This window comes from Numida meleagris, chromosome 1, assembly GCF_002078875.1.
Source record: "Numida meleagris isolate 19003 breed g44 Domestic line chromosome 1, NumMel1.0, whole genome shotgun sequence".
Lineage (NCBI taxonomy): Eukaryota > Metazoa > Chordata > Aves > Galliformes > Numididae > Numida > Numida meleagris.
In genome coordinates, this window is record NC_034409.1 from 106,531,154 (window position 1) to 106,550,523 (window position 19,370).

General features: G+C 37.3%; 1 protein-coding gene across 5 annotated transcripts in view; it reads right to left on the minus strand.

Annotated features, from left to right (window-relative positions):
• Positions 1-19,370, minus strand: part of DSCAM (DS cell adhesion molecule) — a 463,977-nt gene that overhangs the window by 268,506 nt on the left and 176,101 nt on the right. Inside the window, exon 3 of one of the 5 annotated variants that reach the window (XM_021405906.1) lies at positions 6,487-6,575. The exons of the other annotated variants lie outside the window; for them this stretch is intronic. Within the exon in view, the coding sequence (XP_021261581.1) occupies positions 6,487-6,575 (89 nt within the window). The remainder of the gene's footprint in view (positions 1-6,486; positions 6,576-19,370) is intronic. 5 annotated transcript variants of the gene reach the window in all.

Consider the following 19,370-nt stretch of genomic DNA (forward strand, 5'->3'; position numbering starts at 1 on the left):
AGTTTGCTACTGTAAGATCATCCTCTGATGACAGATGGCTGTAGTTCCTGGGAGGCCAAGAATCCTAGCCAAAAGTTCACACAAGTCCATATGAGGGTTTTCACTGATGGCACATGCTCTGATTTGGGCAGATAAATAACAGAGATGGAAGGTGAAAGCTTTGAAAAGTAGCTTGAAAGTGTTCCAGGTTGCAGAGCTGCCTTCTCTAATAGAAATACAAAGCAATTATTCCACCTTCCAAAATAAGGTCTTAAAATGAGCTCTAGCAATTCAGAAGAATTACAGGAAACAATGAAAAAGGAAGATAGCCAAACGAGAATACAAAGGAGTATTTCTACAGACTAATGACTGACACTCAGTTACCAAATCCAGACCCACAGATAAATTCAACCTAAAGTAACTCTAAGGCTAATGTCTTAATGAGATGTTGTGTGTTTATGTGTGTGTTCTACACCCTGTTCAAGTTAGTTCTAGCAATTTACAATACAAATTGTTAAAACCAGGAAAAAATAATGGTTTGGGGTAGCAGAAGAAGATTTGGGGCATACCTGTCATGAAGCAGAATCAGTCACCAGAAAGCTGTCTGCAAATAGGATTCATGGTTCATGCCTAGTCAGTCCACTCTGAAGGCTGTAGTAATTTTATTGCTTGTTTCCAGGAATTTACATGCAATGGCAGCACTCATAGTCTAACACTGGCACAATCACATCTGGCAATGCTGACTGGCCAAAATCAACATCCACACAGAAATCCCAAATATGGGTCTAAATAAAACAATAACAGTGATTCATAGAAAGTTTGTCAAAAGCACCACAGTAGAATTCGTATCAGCTATTTCTCCTGAGGCGCTTTGCAACTATATACCAAGTACACAGGTCAATAACTAGACAATACTGAAAGGAACTATCCTAAAACCCTTAAAAGAAGAAAATACATCATTTCTAGATTAAAAAAAAAATGTAACTAATGTAGCAGCTCATAAGAATATTCAGAGTAAGCTTCATAAGAGGAAATCTGATGTTTAACACCCAACACCACACTGATATAATTTACATTTTTTTTTAATCTCATGCTCTCATGTAAATACAGTGTGTTCTCAGCAATACGTAGAAGTATGTTGAAAATAAAAATACATCTGATTTCCTAATAAATTAGAAGAATAAGCAGATCCTTTAGGAAAAAAAAATATCAACAGGAAAAAAAAAAGACCTTGCAGTCACTCTCAGATGTCAAATACTATTAAATGCAACTTTGTTGCTAGAGAAGATAAAAGCTGTATTTAAAAGCCTTGCCAAAAATGTCCTTTTCAGTACTAATTAGCATCAACGGTCAAAGCTGCTAGTGCAAAAGAAGAACAGAGAGAGGGAGGACAAGAGAAATAAGTACCATCACTGACACTAACAGGATTTTTTTTTAAGCTTTGCCTCATGATACATTAAAGAGTATTTTTCTTTTAATATAAAGTCCTAAACTTACAAGTGCTGTAAGCATATGCCCTTCTCAATCTACTCTAAAATCATGTCTAAAAGCATAAAAAAAAAAAAAAAAAAAAGCCACATGTGAAAAATGCCTCTTCCTAGAGTTTCCCCCAAACATGGTATTAGCAGTTCTATAGCATAAAATGAAGCCCCAGTCTCCTTTTCGTCTTTGATTTTTACTTCAGGACTATTCAATCCATATCCCAGACCTCTGGAGAAAAGATTAAAAGGTTCTCTAATTGTAGCTTAAAGAGAATAAGTCCACACAACCATGTGGCTTTTCCCTTTGTCCTTTTTGCAGTCATTTTCATGTTATAGATATCGTAAGTGGAGAATGTTGTGGTTACAGCAATCCCATTCACTGATAATTGCAATGGATGTAGTTTTGTTTGCTTGTTGCAGCTTAGACTGTTAGAAGCAGATGTGTTAATAAATGAAAATGTTATAGGTCAAGAGATGTGGGTGTTTTTCATAATTTGGAGTGGAAAACAGGTTATGAGGTCTGTTCAACCCATTGCTGAAACCAATCTGATATTATTTTTTGGAAGAGCTGATGCACAGCCTGTGCACTTTTCTTCCTTTCTGTACTGCCTCCTATGCACCTGGTGCAGCTCTGGTAAAAGAAAAAGAAAAAAACCTTTTCACATGCATTTTCAAGTGCATTTCATTTTCAGTCCTTTCCACAGTTTAGTTTCTCTCAAAAAGATACAGCATCTGATTAAATTCTCTTTCACAGAGTTAATTCTGGAGCAGTTGTGGAATCGTTGCCTTTCTAGGGGTATAAGACATGAGAATTCCTATATTTCATAATTACTGCTAACTCAAAATGTAGGTCAGAACCTAAAAACTCATTAGCCCCTTGAGCTTTTCATGTCTCTTCTCGTCATAAGTGGCATGACAGGGGAGGAAGAATAAACAAGCCTTCCCTCTCACACTCAGCATACAGGCAGCCTGAGGCACTGAAACCCTCTACACATAGGCTAGAAACAACACTGGCATGATAGCTACACCAGCTTTCCAAATCTAACCTGTCATTATGCTTCAGTCCTGTTTATGAGGAGATCGTCTTTCATATTCCTTTCAGACTGACTTAATGCCCCAAGTTCTCTGAATTGGTGCTAAATGCTAGAACCAACTCTCCCAAGGATGAAAGCTTTCAGTATCTTGGCAGTATTTATATTGGAATGGTCATGAAGAACTTGATTCACATGGTGAATCTGAGACGTAGACATGCTGTCATTATCAACAGGACCTCAACCTAAGTGACACTTTAGTCAGCTCACTTAACACTGAACAGAGGGAATGACTATCAGTCTTGTACAAGAATCAGAGAGTTAATCATGAATGTCTCCAGCCATCACTGTTACACTACTGAATATGCTTTCTTTGGAATTTTAAAAGTGTGGATATTAACGCAAAGAAGCATGCACCTCTGCTTCTATACTGAAACAGGGTCTTCAAAAGGTCCATGAGACTGTTTTTGAGGAATGACGTTTAGTGTATGTAGTGCAACAAAGTTAGTCTCTTTCCAAAACTAGAGGTGACTAACATGAGCATTTCCACAGCAGACAAGTACAGCGATTGCTCTTGAAGCACATCAACTGGCACAAGCTTGCTCGAATTCATCCAGGATAATTTGGGGTCTAGGCTGAGTCATCTAGCAGGCTAACATTTGAATAGCTTAGGTCTATATCAAAATTCGTAAAATAGCAGACAGTACTAAGTCACTTCATAGGGTACATTTCAGAATATCCACAACAATCCTCTACAAATACCTCTGTGCTTTCACAAGCCAAATTTTAGAATAACCACCAGCATATCTTCAGTGAAGAGACTTTGGACAGCCTTGCATTTTGCCACATTAGTATATCCAGTTTCAAAGAAAAACAAAACAACCTAAGTGCAAAGACAGCCCTGTATTTTTTTCAGTTCTGAAACGTAGGTAGAATACTTATCTAGGATACCGAAATGTCACATTAAAATATGTTTCTGAAGAGTTCAGTATGTACTTGTATGCACATATTATCCATACTAATTACATCTTCCACTCAACATCAGATATGAAAATCAAAATGCTAGGAAGTGTTAAGAAAGAAAATCAGAGTTATTTTGTTAAGATAGAAAAAGCCATTCCTTGAAACAAAAAAAATGCCACTTGAACTAAGGTTTACAGTAGTCTTTATTTTATTTTAAGTAATTGAGTTCTGCAACTGGTATGACAGGAAATCATATTATTGTTTGATGTTCACTTTCTTTTCATTATGAATATCATGCTATTGGTTGCCCCCTCCCTGCCCCACGAGTCATAACTACGAGGGATTCAAACTGCTGCTAAGCAAAGCAAATGCCCCCATCCATATCTCCATGGAAATCGAGCTGGCTCAGGCTTCGCTATAGGAACTGCAGCATTCTCCTGCTGAAGGTTAGTTTGCATCAGCAAGTCCAACCCACACCCAGTGAGTAGGAGATGAAGATCAGCAAAGAATGCCCAGTTCTTCCCCTCTACCTGTGTTTTACTACAGGTCTAAAGTCAAAACTAGGAAGGGTTTGATGCAACACAAGAGGAAGGAATAGGAAGGCAATGCAAGATTTTTCTTTCCAGCATGTTTCGTGCAGTCTCAGAAATGCCTTTTGACAGCACCTCATGTGTTGAAGAGGAATTCTTCAATGTGCAATCAGCAAGGGGGTCTCTGTAGACGCAGGTTGGCATATGGTATCTCAAATTTCTCTGTGACAAGTGGTATGTTAGCAGAGCAACAGAGTAGCAGGGAAAAAGACGTTTTGCTAATCACTCCCTGTTGCCCACACCCTCAGGCAGAATCATATTGCTTTATGCAGATGAGCTCATAACAGTTTCTTCAATTTAGCTTTTATATAAAAAAGTGCCAGCTCCTAACGCTATGTCAACAGGCACCCGAGGGCCTTCCACTTTACATTGCAAGTGTATTACTATTTAAAGATGAGCTTTTAGCTTAACATCATTGCTTGCCTTCAGAGTTTAATTACCGCCCTCCCCATGAGGCCCAATGAGCCATCCACTCCTCCCACGGGAGTTCTGCTTGGCAATGATCTTTAACTAAATAAGTAAATGCCAAATAAGCACTTCTTAAAGATGCAGTGTCTTGTTTTCTGCCTGACTTTGAAGCCTGCAGAAGCCAAGCTCTAATTTGCATCTCACTGGCAGCAAGCCACACTGAGATCTCTGTTACGGATCTCATCTCTGATATGAACTAGAAAGGGGATTTAAAAAGAAGAAAAACCTTTTTTCCTTTGCTGTTTCTTGTGCTCAATTATCTGACATCGTTACGTATAGGCAGACATAAATCACTGAAACAAGAGTCTCTTGTACCCACTTATACCATCTGCAAGCATCTTATGCAGTTTCCGCACTACAGCCAGCCTGTATTGGCTGCAATACTCCTCCCAAAGCATCTTACCATATTTCTTTCTGCCACTCCCCTCCCTCCCCCGCCCACATTTTTTTTTTTCCCCTCAACAAAGTCAGTGAGGCAGTGGCACAGGTTGCCCAGAGAGGTGGTGGATGCCCCATCCCTGGATACATCCAAGGTCAGGCTGGATGGAGCTCTGAGCACCTAATGGAGCTGTAGGTGTCCCTGCTCACTGCAGGGGAGTCTGGCTAGACTATAGTTTTTAAGGGACCCTTCCAACTCAAATGATTAATGATTCTATGAATAAATACTCAAGACTCAAAATACAGTCAGGCTAGAGATCCACAGTTATGTAACAAATTAAGCTTCTGGATAAGGCATGGAAGCTAGCAGACAGCGGTGTCTACATAAGCAGGAATTTAAACTGTTTTTTCTTTCGAATAAAGAAATAATTAACAAAAATCAGCACAACCAGTTATTAATTTTGTAGCACAGCAGTACAGTAAAGCAGCTACAGACAGAAAAGATTATCAGCTTTCTTAATTCTTGGAATGCTATACCAAAACTATACAAAAAAAAAATCTCCCCCCTAAGAAACAGCAAGAGATTAATTAACAGTAACCCAGGATCAACAGCTAGCCTTGCAAGTATCAGGCATTCAGCAAACATGGAGGAAATACAGGAAATCAAGGAGCTGTTGCAAGTACTGTGAAGGAGACACGAGGCATGCCCTCTTTTCACTGTACTTCAGTCTGTGCAGCTATGGCTAAGCTGGAAAGGAACATATCATGAGATCTACTTCACCTTACTTCTCTGCTAACGGGAAAACAATATAATTTAGCACGACCTAAGTGAATATAATTGCAACATTTTGTTACTTCACAAGGCCCAGCCACTGGCTGTGGTTTCTACTGGACTGTTCAGCAAACACTGCAGAAGGTACTCTGAATGCCTCTCTAGGATTTGTGCCCAGCTCCAACCTCTGAGTGCCTTGAAGAACAATGACTCTGAACTTAAAATGAAAACTTTCAGTGTGTATATTTGGAGACATAATAAACAGAATGATAAACAGAATGAACTTTTTTTTTTATCAGAGTGATTAGGAAGCATTTTCTTCTGCTGTGTTACAGAATACAAAACCTCTAATTGCAGTATTCTAAGACAAAACAAAACATCTCCCATTTAACACAGACAGGGGAAACTACTGTTCAGTTTGTGCATCAGGTTGGAAAAACAGGCAAGCTTCCAAATAAATGGAGTTCACAACAGATTCACCTTTTTCAGAAGAAAGCAGCTTCTTGCAGGCTCCCTATGAATTATGGATGTGTGGTTATTATAGTAGTATGCCTCTGGCAATGTTTTGCTATAATGCTAATTTTCTTCTTTTTTGATTTTCTATTATTTGTATTTATAAGGAAAGCTACTAAGAATCAAAACCCAGGAATGTAGTTAAAATAGTTACTGGCTCTCTGAAGTTGTAAACCCATGTAAATGGGTTCTTCTGAATTTTTAAGCTTTTATTTTTTTATTGCGCTCCTCATCAAAGCATCTGAGTGTTTTACAAATGACCATTCTTTCTTTATAAAATATTAACTTCAAGGAAAACTAAGCACACATACCTTTGCCTATCAACTGCTGTGCATGTTGCAGGGTTAGTTTAGTCACTGTTGCAAAATGAAGCCAGGCAACTGCATTGCCCTTTGTTTCCCTGAAACAAAAATCATAGAATCATAGAATCATTTGAGTTGGAAGGGACCCTTAAAGGCCACCTAGTCCAATTCCCCTTCAGTGAACAGGGACACCTACAGCTACATCAGGTTGCTCAGAGCACCATGCCCCATTCAGCCTCACCTTGAGTGTTTCCAGGGATGAAGCATCTATCACCTCTCTTGGCAACCTCTTCCAGTGCCTCACCACCCTTAAAAGGAAAAAACTTCCTTCTGTCCAGTCTAAATCTCCCCTCCTTCAATGTGAAACCATTTCGCCTTGTCTGTCATGACAAACCCTGCTAACGAGTCTGTCCCCTTCCTTCTTATAGTCCCTTTCTAGATGCTGAAAAGAAATAATTCATGATAATTACAGTGGAACGACATGGTAATATGCAAACTTAACTCTGAATCACCATTCAGAAAAAAAAAAAAATAGTAACAATAACTAGAAATGTACAGGAGTGAGGTCCAAAAATGGATTCTACCCATTCACAAGGAAAGATACTTCACTGGCTTAAATAGATTTGGAGAATGGCGTCATGATGGGAATTCTGCTGCCAAGACACTTTTCTGAATAGGACAGCTAATACTGACAGCAATAGCCAGGTAAGGAAATCAGCCATTTTTTCTGTCCTCCATGACATGCAGAGTTTAAATATTGAATCAGGAAAAAAAAATGCCTGCAGTGGTGGCACTGCAAGGGAGCAAGGTGAGAGTGAAAGGCTGGAAAAATGCTGAAAGTAAGGAGTAAACAGGTGCTGAGAATCTGCTTCTAGAGAGAAAAGTGAAAGAGAGGACTGCTGCAGTGATGATGAAGGGAAAGGTGACTTTCCTCACTTTGCATGTGCTCATCCCTGGAGATAAGGGCAGGGACACTGCTGCTAGCAGGAATGCCCCAAACAAGGTGGAAGCCAGCAAGAGACCTTGAGCCAGCCAACCTGGAAGGACAGCGAAGCAGAGAGGCTGCCAAAATGGATGAGTGCTGCTGCAGAGCAGCAGTGAAAACTTCCATATTTTCTGGACTTTAAGCACCTACCAGTGTGGAAAGCTTCCAGGAGAGGCCAAGGAGCAGGGGTTCTCCACCATACCTTGTTTAAAATGGTCTTGGTTGGACTGACATCTGCCTATGGACTCTGATTACTCCTGCCCTAAGCAACTCGCTTGCTCCTCTCATCCAAAAATACTTAAAGAGTTAACTGGATCCCATGTGCTATTAAATCACTGATTTTAGAACAGCATCAACAAAATTCCTTGTATTCTAATGTTACAAGTTAATTTAAAGAAGTCCACTCATATAATTATATCTTAAATTCTGATATCAAAACATTAAAGAGACAGATCTTCAGTGACTGAAATAACATTTTCTATAGCTCAGAAGCCCACATTAATTAATTTAACAACTCAACCAGAATGCAATCGTGTGTGTTTCACCAAAATAATTATTTGAATATGAGAACTAATTCAACATCAGCTTTCCCCACTTCAGGTATTTTACCCCTCTTCAGATAATACCTATCAGGCCCATGCAAAATACAATCTGAAGCAAGCTGCATTGGACACATAAGTAATATGCATTTGATGCCTTACTAATACAGCAGTGCTGATGTGCTGTCTGCTGACACTAAAGGTCTCATCTTGCCAAAGCTGCAGGGAGCTTCAGGGTCAACACTGAAACAGTGACTGACAGTGTACAGCTGCTGTATAATATAGTCCCATTGGTCAGAAAACACACAGAGGTGATTAGTCACGTTTTAAAATGATCAGGCACAATATTTTAACAACTTAAGATGTCTATCTTACTGACCCACAGCAAAGATGTTATTTGACACCTTGAAACCAATCAGGTGTCCCCATAAATTTTTGAGTCAATTTACGTATTAAGACTTATGTATTTGCCTATGTCTATGTTTTAAGAAGAGAAAGACAGAATTTCCTAAAAACTTGTTAGCAAGTGAATCTGAGTGTCTTTAGCTATTTTATCCACATTAGATAATTATGTCCATATAACTGTGTTTTCCATGTGTCTCAATTTCTTCACAGTGTCATTGCATCTGCAAAATCAAACCTCCCTGATGGCAGAGGACCCTTCTTGCATGACTACATAAAGCAGCAAGTTGTACCACATGTAGCACAGACTGAAGTGCTATTATACAGACTTCTTACAGATTTCCTTCTACACTAAATATAATTATGGTATTATTTTACATACATACTTTAATCACAAAAATATGTCAGCTATCTGTAAAGGAGCATTAAAGATCAGACAAAAACAGATTTCTTATGTTTCAGACATGGATTACTGTTAAAATCCAACCCGGAAATTGAAGCAATCCTAAGCATCTTTGTTTATCAGCATTACCACTCCAAACCATCTGTACTTAATTGTAAGACAACAAATTGTCTAAAAACCAGCAAGGATTAAGAGGACAAAGCTTCTTACGGACAGTTTATATTAAAGAAATTTAAAGACTGCTAAGATCACAGCCCTTCTTGTAGAGTTGTTTTATTTCAGTCAAGTCCCTGTGTTTATCCTCTAAAATGGAAATACATACCGCATGTTGATCGTTGCCACAGCATTAGTAAGAGCTTTACCAAGGTCTTAAACTTTGATGAGAAATCCACTGCTGGCTTAAGAGCTTGCTGACATTTACTCCTGAAGTTCATGCAGGGCAAGAAGACCAACTGCTGACCTCTAGTGCTCTACTGACTCCCAGAACTGAAGAAATAGGCCAGCAGAAGAGGATGGGAGACACTGAGCATACTGTGCTTCAAATACAGCTAAGCAAATAATTTAATTTGTGAGGAACAGAGATTTGGTTACAGTTGGCAGGAAGGGGAGAAATGGTCAGCAAACAGGCCACCCAAGAACAGATTCCCAAGCATGAATAGTATTGTGCAGACTTGCTCCTGATTAATACCTGCAATATACCAAGCAGCTCCAAAGCTTTTTCAAATGTCATGACTATTCAGCTACGCTTGCATTCTTTTTAATTTATTCTATTTACTAGCCATTATTTGTTTCAATCACTGGAGAGGAAGTAACATTATGCAATTAAGTAACAATTCACATGAGATGAAAAACTAATAACCACTAGTCAAAGTCAGCAGTTTGCTTACTTGCTAACTAAAGTACTCTTCATTAAAATATCACTTGACATATCCTCCAACTATACCTGCAGAGGAGAAAAAATTTGCACTTCTATCAACAGCAACTTCATTTTGGAGCTCTTTCCTCATAGCTTTAAGCTCTTCTTTTAATTCTTATATTCTCTTACATCTCTATATCTTTTGTCTTTGTAAGCTCTCCCCTTTCCTGCTTCAGATTCAGCTACCAGCTACCAGCAGTAGTTATCACTCCTGATGCTGCTTACCTTCACCCCATCCTTTCTTGAATAATCTATGTAAAACTTTTTACAAAATGAAACTCCGTAAAATTGAGAAAGAGAAAGAAGGAAATGCACTGCAGCCATCAAGATCTTTACAGACTCTTCCAAAGTGATTTCAAACAGAACATTATTTGGAAAAAAACATATATGCTTAAAAAAAAAAAAGAAATTCAGACATACTGTAAAAACACATCAAAATCTCAGACAAAGCTTTAAGTGACATGCCTCCTGGGATGTCTTACACAGTCAATGAAATGAATTTGCTTTAAAAATAACTATTAAAATATTTAAAGATAAATAAGGTGTTTCATCTAAATAACCTACTACTTAAAATAAAGATGCACTTTTTTATTAATATAATAGTAAATAATGGTTTGCTTGGAATACAGACTACTCTAAACGGTTTTCAAGTCTCTACTAGCTTGCGTACTATTGGCTAAATCCAAATTACACATCTGTGTTCAATACATTTTCTTTTGTATGTTAATTCATTACTTTTAACTAAAAAATGTCAAATGTCATATAGGACAGTCAGTGAGAAACACTACATCTAATTTTTCTCAGTCAAGAGTTATGTTTAATATTCCTTGATTTGAAATACAACAAATGGTAGATAACATCCTTTTTTTTTTAAAAAAAAAAAGTAAACAAACTAACGAAACAAATAAACAGAGACACTCCAAACCAAAAGCTCTTCTCCCTCATCCTCAAGGACTACCAGCTATTGGTAACAGTTCTATTTTTATTTTCGGTACATGCCTTTCAATAAAACAGAAATTGTTTCAAAATATAGAATTTTTTTTTTAAGCAGAAGTGTCTCTACAGGGTTAAATTTAAATTAAAAATACTTCATTTCTAGTTTGAAAAGGTCACAAAAAGGAGAGGTTACCATGTTCCAGTTTCAGATATAGTAGTATAGTTTTCCTGTGTACTGAAATGAGGATTTTTTCAGAACCAGTGCCCTGATTTAGAACTTTGTTTAAGCACACTGCCCTGTCAGCTTACCCAACTTATAGGCCCAACTGGCTTCTCAGACTGAAATTTAACAGCTAAGAAGTCAGTGTGAAAACCTACAAAGCAGTACTGCCCTCCAGGCAGAAGATCTTCAGCTTTATAACCTGTTTCCAACAAGGTTGTTTGGTTTCAATATTCTGTGCTATTTTATATATACACATATGCACAACTGTTCTGAGATACAAGTTTGTATTTAAGTGTTTTTTAAAAAGTAGACTGTGTCTTCCTGGGCAAGACTAAGCTTCCTGTATAGGACAGTTCAGTAGAATCACAATAATTTTTAAAATGACTGCAATCCTGAACTTTTATTTCCATACTTTTTAAACCAGATGCTATTCTGCAATACATCTAGAAATTGAAAATTATATGCCTAGAAATATTTTTAAGAAATACATTAAGAAATAATGTTTCTTTAGGATACAAAACCAAAAAAAGGACTTCTAATGCTCTGTATGAAATTTCTTATAATTCATTTTTAGTGCCTGTTATACATTATTACAGAAAGAAACACTGAGTACTACAAATGAATTTTATACAGTATTTCTTCAATGCTGACTTCTAGTTGCACTGTACACCTTTAACAAACTGTTTTCACTTAGACAAATAAGACCTTGTTAAAATGAAGGACTGTTTCATCTATTTCTTAATATAGTTATTTCATCATTTTCTTACATTCTTTTACATGTAAAAATACGAGAATGACTGTCTATATGATTTAGCTTAAAAAAACCCAAAAAGTTAGATGTCTGTTTAATGAAACACTTAACTTATACATACCGCTAATACAAACCCAAATAATTTCAGCAACTTCACTCTTGTCCTTATTCTAAGGCATGTTCAACATAGATCATATGAATTAATGTTATAGTTCCCATATGTGTGTACCACACTTCTGTCAACAAAATCATTGTAACACACAGGAAAGAAAATAGACAGAATTTTTTTTTTTTTTTTCAAATTAAAAAAAAAGGTGTGAGTCACAATGTCGAGATTGGCTTCCAACCCCTTAAGGCTGGGGGCTGGAAGATGTCTGACCTTGTCTCTCAATCCCCAAGGAAAATTAAAAATACCAGTAAACACCAGTAAACATGGATCCTGCAAAAATCCCTATGCTCATTTTACTGAAATGGAAATTTTTGATTTTCTACAAAAATTAAGGAACTTCCACATTTTCTAGATTGCCTTATCTAGTCATGAATTTCAGGAATAACTGGTAACTTAGAACTTCTAAAATTTCTCCACGATTCAATGTAGATATTAGCCACAGTTACTTACTTGAAAAAAAAAATGAATTTATTCTGTAGGAGTTACTCCAGAGCTGCTAGAAATCCTCGAAAATTCAGATAAACATTTGCTTATCATCAAAGACTGAGGAATAAAACAGACTGGAGAACAGGCATTGTGGCAGGAAAATGAACAAAAATAAAAATAAAAACCTTTCATGCATTGAAACTCTTCTAAATGAAAGATTTTGACCGTAAGATCATATTTTCCACCAGAAAAAAAAAAAATCAAGCCAACTGAATTATTTAGATTTGTCAAAGCAATGCTTTGTTCAGGGTTCATTTGAGCTCTACAGACAGACTTCCCTGTGAGAAATACGGTTTTGAGCTTTCCACCCCTCTTGTTTCCCTTCCAAGTCAAGACCTGCAGTCAAGATACAGGATGAGCCATGCTGACTCATAGCTATGGGTTTTCCTCTTGCCTTACATTTCCTTTGGCCTCTGCCTATCCCAGAGCAGAAAGCTGGTCCACAAAGACAGCACTGTGCCACTAATGGGGAACTTTGAAAGGGTTAACCTATTACACTTAAATCTTATAATAACTAAATATTATCTTAATCTTATCATCTTTGTAATTATTAAGTATGCCAGCAGGATCCTGTTCTGTTTACTGCTATACAAAGACACACAGATACTCAAGGTCATGAAATGACTGATCTTGCAGATCTAAGTAGATAAAAACACTGTTCGTGCATGGAAAGCCAACAGAAAAAGTAAAATCTCATGAAACTGAAGAATGAAACAAACTGAAGAAAAATTGGTTAAAAACTTTAATTAACAATGAAGGTTTTGGAGATATTCCTTAAGTACAGTATACTAACTAGGATACTAATTTAATAATTAGTATGCTTATACTGTATTCTTTCTAACTCTACTGCTAAGAGTCTGGAAATCAATGCAATAAATCAATTAAACTGATGTTTAAAAATAAGTAAATAAATAGATGAGTGATTTCTTTCAATGTCTAGAAATCAGAAACTATAATAGAATAACACCCTCAAAAGAGTAATAAAAGCAAAACAAAAACCTAAACCTAAAAACATGACATCAGAAACACAGCCCATCTTTTTAACAAGTAGAAAGCACAATTCTGATTATCTGGTTATATCACTATTTCAATGAAAACATCAGCTCTCATCTAGCAGCTGTAATTAGCTCCTAATCTCAGTTTACAGTCCCTAAATAATTTCTGGGAATTTTTTCATGCCTCCTGACTCATTTTCTAGTATCACATCTGCCCTCACAGGAAAAAACAACAAAAAGTTTCAGATTTATAAAAGTAATCATTATCTCCTGACTGGCTTAAAACAACACAATCAAACGAGGTATAAAACTATCAGCCTGGAGGAAGCTAGAGTCTGGACATAATGCACCTGTCCTCTACTCTCTAAATTGGCTCCCTACTGGATATCATGTCAAGTAGAAGAATTTCAAGAGAGAATTTCAAGCTGCTTAATGATTGGCATCTGGGATCCCTACAAGACTGCCAAAAGCTTGAGCATTGCCTTTGACTACTCTGAAATTCTAGTACTAAGGAGAATCAGAGGCACACATGCTAGTGCTCTGGTCTAGGGAAATTATGCTAGCATTTTGTCAGACGGTCAAAATCTGCAGAACACATAATTTTAATAAAGATCTCAAGTTATTTTAAAATGTTATCAACCACTCTATGAAATTAAGAAGTCATCTTTTAATTTCATTCATTTCTCCTTACACACTACAACCTATTTTGGTGACATTTTCAAGGTCTTTTTTTACTCTTTGTATATTTTAACGCTAATTTAAGGGCTGATACACATCTACTCCTCCTCAAAATCCTATTTCTTTCCTCAGATTCCTTTTCTGATCTTTCTTTAGATCTTATTCTCTTTTTCTTTTATTTTTCTCCCAAAATCTTCTATTCTTTTAAACTCATCTTCCATCACCCCTTTTCCTCCATGTCTCTGCATTTCCTTCCACAGCACTGAATTCCCTCCCCCCATACATACATACTCACAGTTCTGCTCCCAGTAATTTTTCCTCTGTAAAGTCGTTATCCCTGTCAGAGCTGTCAGTTAAGTTATACTGTATTCCATGAACAGCCTATTCTGTGATCAGGGGACCAGTGTTGGTCTGTTTTCTTCAAGAGTTGCTTGCTACTGAGGTGGTATCTGTTATCTACAGAACAGAGCGGATATTTGTTGTTCTTCATTCCCTGCTATTGACCTGCTGCAGAAAGTATGTGAACAAAGGGACTGTTAATTTTTATATCCAAAATGAAAGGAGAGACAGGCTATGTAACCGGCCTAAGCAGTATCGCAGTGTGTTAGAACACACACAGACTGATGGGAAGTTCATTGACAGCCCTCCAGGGGAAAAAAGAAAGATAACTATGGGAGCCAGGCTTACTGAATATCCCAAGGAATATACCAATCTAAATTGTCAAAGTTCCTGGGAAAGATCGCCCTATCAAGGGGATTCTAGGACCATACCACAGACTTCAAAAACACCAGTCAAGTTGTTCAAAGATAGACCAAAGTCTTCCAGCTTCTTTCTTCATGTGTGCAGTTACATGAGAGAACCACTTCAAAAACACACAAATCTACAATGAGATTTATCCTATCCAATCACGTTATCAGAGATTATCAGGAGGGCACCCTGTACTCAAAGGAGAGAGCAAAGTCTTTGCAAAGTCTATCCAAATGAGTGCTTTTTTTTTTTTTCCAAGACAAGTGCCTTTGATAGATAGAGGAGGCAAAATAACTTATCTCCATAGTTAATGAGAGAGAAGAGACCAAGATGGTTTTTTTTATTGCATCACTGGAGAAGATAGCTGGAGAAGACAGATCCTTTCCAACAACAGACAAAACCAATTCCAGCTTAGAAACACAACTCCCATATAGTGAGTACTCTTGCCTTGCACTGTTTACAAGTAAAAAGCTTTAAAGGGTAGAAAAATATACCACAAAAAAAAGTTAAAAAAAAAAAGCATATATGCTGTTTGAATGCAATGACACCTCAGACAAAGAGGACATTCCTAGGCTCAACTTCACCTGTGGAGAATCCTATAAGACAATGAATTTCTAGGGAGATTCAGTCCTATTTGGCCATGTTTTAACTGCATCCCTAAAAAAAATTGTGTTCTCAGTCAAAGCAATGCAGCTTTATGGAATCTGAATTGACACATTACTAAGAAAGCTGATTTAGAGGTGGTCATAACTGCTTCAGGAAAGTAGTTTCTCAGCTGCAATAAACCAGGTTTATCGAGTAGTTGTCTAGTAATCAGTCTACAGTATGATGATTATTATTTACTACAACCTGACTTCGCTCTCCATTTAGTAACGGTTGACAGACGAACAACTTTGCCAGAAGACTTATCTTTCTGTCTCAGCAAAAATAATTTTTAAAACTCCAGAAGCACTGCATTTTCATGCACATATTCATTTATTTATGTACACAAGCACACACAATATTTTATATTTTATTCAGAAGATTTCAGAGGAGAAGACGAGAAGACTCATCTAAGCTAATTCTGCTTTGGTTTAACTGTTCCAGGCAGCTCTTCTCTGTTAATTCTGATGCCTGCTGCTGTTTGTTTCAAAACTCATCACATGATTGCTTGCTGGAAGTGCTCTCTGCTTCAAGTAAAGGAACGTCCTTCATCAGGGACAACAAGATGGGGCTGGTAAGAATTTATGAGCCAATGGCTAGATGTGACTACTGGGTAGAAATCATTTTTACTATGTACATAAAATGGTGTTTGGATTAAAGGACAACCACATTTCTCAAGATGACAACCAATCCAACACCTTAGACAAGAATAATACCTGCAGTTTGGTGCTTGTTTCTAGTGGCTTTTATGCAGATTTTCTCTTTGACTTGAATGTAAGGAATAACTGATACCTAACAGGTGTTTAGTTTTAATATTTCACAGAAGGGCAAATTTGACTCCCCAAAAATATTTTCTGTAAAATGAACATTGAAAACAAATACCTACAAAAAGATGTGAAAGTAACTGAACAGATGTGAGTCAGGGATGCTTTATTGATGACTTTCCTTCAGTCACATTTCTGAGACCAATTAACGTGGCCCCAAAGGTGTTATTATTATATGCTTGAATAAAGACAGCTGTTTTTTTTCTGCTGCTTGTAACAGCTTATGGACTTCGTTTTGCCTTATGAATATGGTTTGAGACATCAGAATCTGATAGATCAATCAAAAAATATCCCACTCTTAACTCTTACACTCCTACAAGTATTACTCTATGAACAGCCTTAGTCAAAAGTGTTTTTTTCCCCAGAACTGCTTTATAAAAATACCATGAAGAATAGAGAGGAAAGTCATAAAAAAAGGTGCATATTACAAAATATCTTTGCAAAAAGAAGGAATTTGCAGAGATTTAAAAAAACACTAAAAAATTCACCCAGCAATAAGAGAAACTAAAGATGGCTGGGAAGTTCTAAATGTTGTCACTGACTCCCCTCAAACACATTAAACTCAATTTGCACATTACAGTTCTTCTGTTGATAGAACCAGTTTAGGAGGTCCTACTTAAGAGAAGAGTTTATGGTCTCCCTGTCATGTACAAGATGCATTCTACTAGCACATTCCAAAGCAAAGCAAAAGCCAAACAAGTCTTTAATGATGCTTAAAATTTAGACTTTTTGTAATGAGATCCTTGTAATACAAAGCTGATCACACAACCGAGCTGGCCATGTTCTCCTGCAAAGTCAAAGGATTGATCTTCTGTCCTAATTCAGAAGCCTGGCTCTAGGTATTTCGACTGGTCATTTTACTGTCCAAATCTTAGCAATCACACAGGAGAAAGTGGTGGGTAATCTCCCACAGAGGGGACAAGGAACGAGTCACTAGGGAAGAGTGGGGAGAAGGCTGAATGGGAAATTCCTATTCCAGACCTGCTCTTAAACAATTAGTGACTACACAGAAGTGGAGAAGAATGGACTGTGATGTGCAGTCATATTTTACTTTGGAAGGCTGGACCAGTTCTTGCCTCAGTGCTCAACTCTTGTACACCTAATCAGACTGCAGGGTGGTTCCACTGTAGTCTGCTACAATGTACAGACTTGTATAATGGGACAAACCAGTTTAGACAACCCTGCAGTGGGACAGAAAACTCAGAAACCTAGACAGACATCTACAGCCAGAGCTCTCTCGCTTGTCAGCTAAAGGCCTCAACTTCACTGTAACACACAATGATTTGTTTAGCAGACATGACAACAAAATTAGCATTTGATTACCTAGGATCATCTGGAGCTTCTCTGTTCTTGCCTTATTACCTGTTTTGGTAGAGCAGCCTTTCACTGCGTAGCAAATTATCTCCTTTTTGTAAGAATCTTGCTATTCAAAATAAATTCTTTGTGTCATGTGGAATCTGACTCAGAATAAATTTGAAGTGGAACTTTAAGTATTTATTGAGGGCAGGAACAACAAAATGGAGATATACTCTGCAAACATTAGACTGGATGTAATTGTTTTATAAACCTGAGTGCTTTCCTTACACAAATAGCTTACTCTTTCACCCTTCTTTGAACAGTTGAAGGACCATATAAAAGGAAATATTCTGCAAAAGAAAAATCACTGTTTTTTCCACCTGAAAAATAAAGGTCTATGCTAAGGAAGAAAGTAGGAGCATCGGGAAAAATAAAGTGCCATATTTCTAAAGGTACAGAGATATCAAATGTACAGCTAAGCAAGAAAGAGTAAGTATTTATGAAAATACCACCATGCTCACCTACACGAAACATTCCTACTCATGTTAAAACTTCACTGGAGAACACCGTCCTTCTAAGCTACACATTCCTTCTGTTACAGTGGTATAGAATATGTTTCAGGAGAGCCAGGAAGGTCAAGATATGACTAAGAGATATCTGGTAGTATTTTTAAGCTTGTCTTCTCATTAAAGCTGGTTAAAATGGGAACAGCCTCAATGAAAGAAACAGAATTAGTTTAGTGTAAAAAGAAATGTACCAACGAGAACAAAACCATGTGAGATTATCTTTGCTTTTTGTTCTTCTGCTATTAGACCTCTACTAGAGATGTTTACTGAGTGGTGGTTATTTATCAAAAGCAAAAATTCTATTCATAATTATTCAGTAGCATTCTTTGAGCAGATTTTGTGCTAATTCTATTTAGACAGTGTCATGGTTTTATGATTTTCGGTTATTGGTACTGCACATCATAACGTCATGTAGTGAATGTACCTGGTTCTCAGAAGAGAAGGACTACTACATTCCCCATGGTACTTTGCTCCTCTGTTACCATTTTCCAGCCGGAGGGAAAAGATAAAAGCTCACAGTATAAAAACCTGCAGATCACGAGACCTCGTCCCTTTTTCCGCCGTCTCTCGTCCTGGCAGCACCTCGCTCTCCAGCCGTCTTATCGTCGGTAGTAGAGTAAGGCCTACCTTGATTTTGGGACATTCTCTCTCTCTGTATTGGATTTATCAGCTTAAATTGTAATTATATTGTATTATAGTGTGTTGTTTTGCATTCCGATATTTTATTTAGTAAATTAGTTTGTTTCTCCTCAGATTGTTGCCGCTGTTCTTTGCCCTCAGGGTGATCTCCCCTTACCCTTTTCCCCTTCTCCCTTTTCCCGGGGCGTGGGCCCATGGGTCCCCCATCCCCTTTGTCACGGAACCGGGCCTAACGCCCGTAAACCGTTGACAACACAGTCAAGGGAATATTCAATTTCTTTTTTCCCTATCTCTAGTGGGAAAGTCACCTCACAATTCATTTTCCTCTTTTTTTTTTTTTGCCATAAACACCTTTTAGAATAGTAAGATTCCTAATCACAGGTGAACAGAGACCTCTATTCTAACTGGAACAGATTTCCCTTGCTACTGCTGTTTCCGTCCCAGACTTTATTTCCCTGGGATGTGAATATTGTTGAAGTGCTGGACCCTTAACTCAGTATTTCTATTTCTGTTTAATTAAATGAAAGTGTAGATTAATGTTAATATTACTATACATTTCCCTTCTTCCCCCAATCAATAATCCCTTAAAGGTTAACTGATTTGGACAAGAAACCTGCAGTAGCTTTCAAGGAAAATTTTTCTTGAAATTTCTGGGGAAGTCACTTGATAGGATTTCTAATTCCCTTATGCATTTTT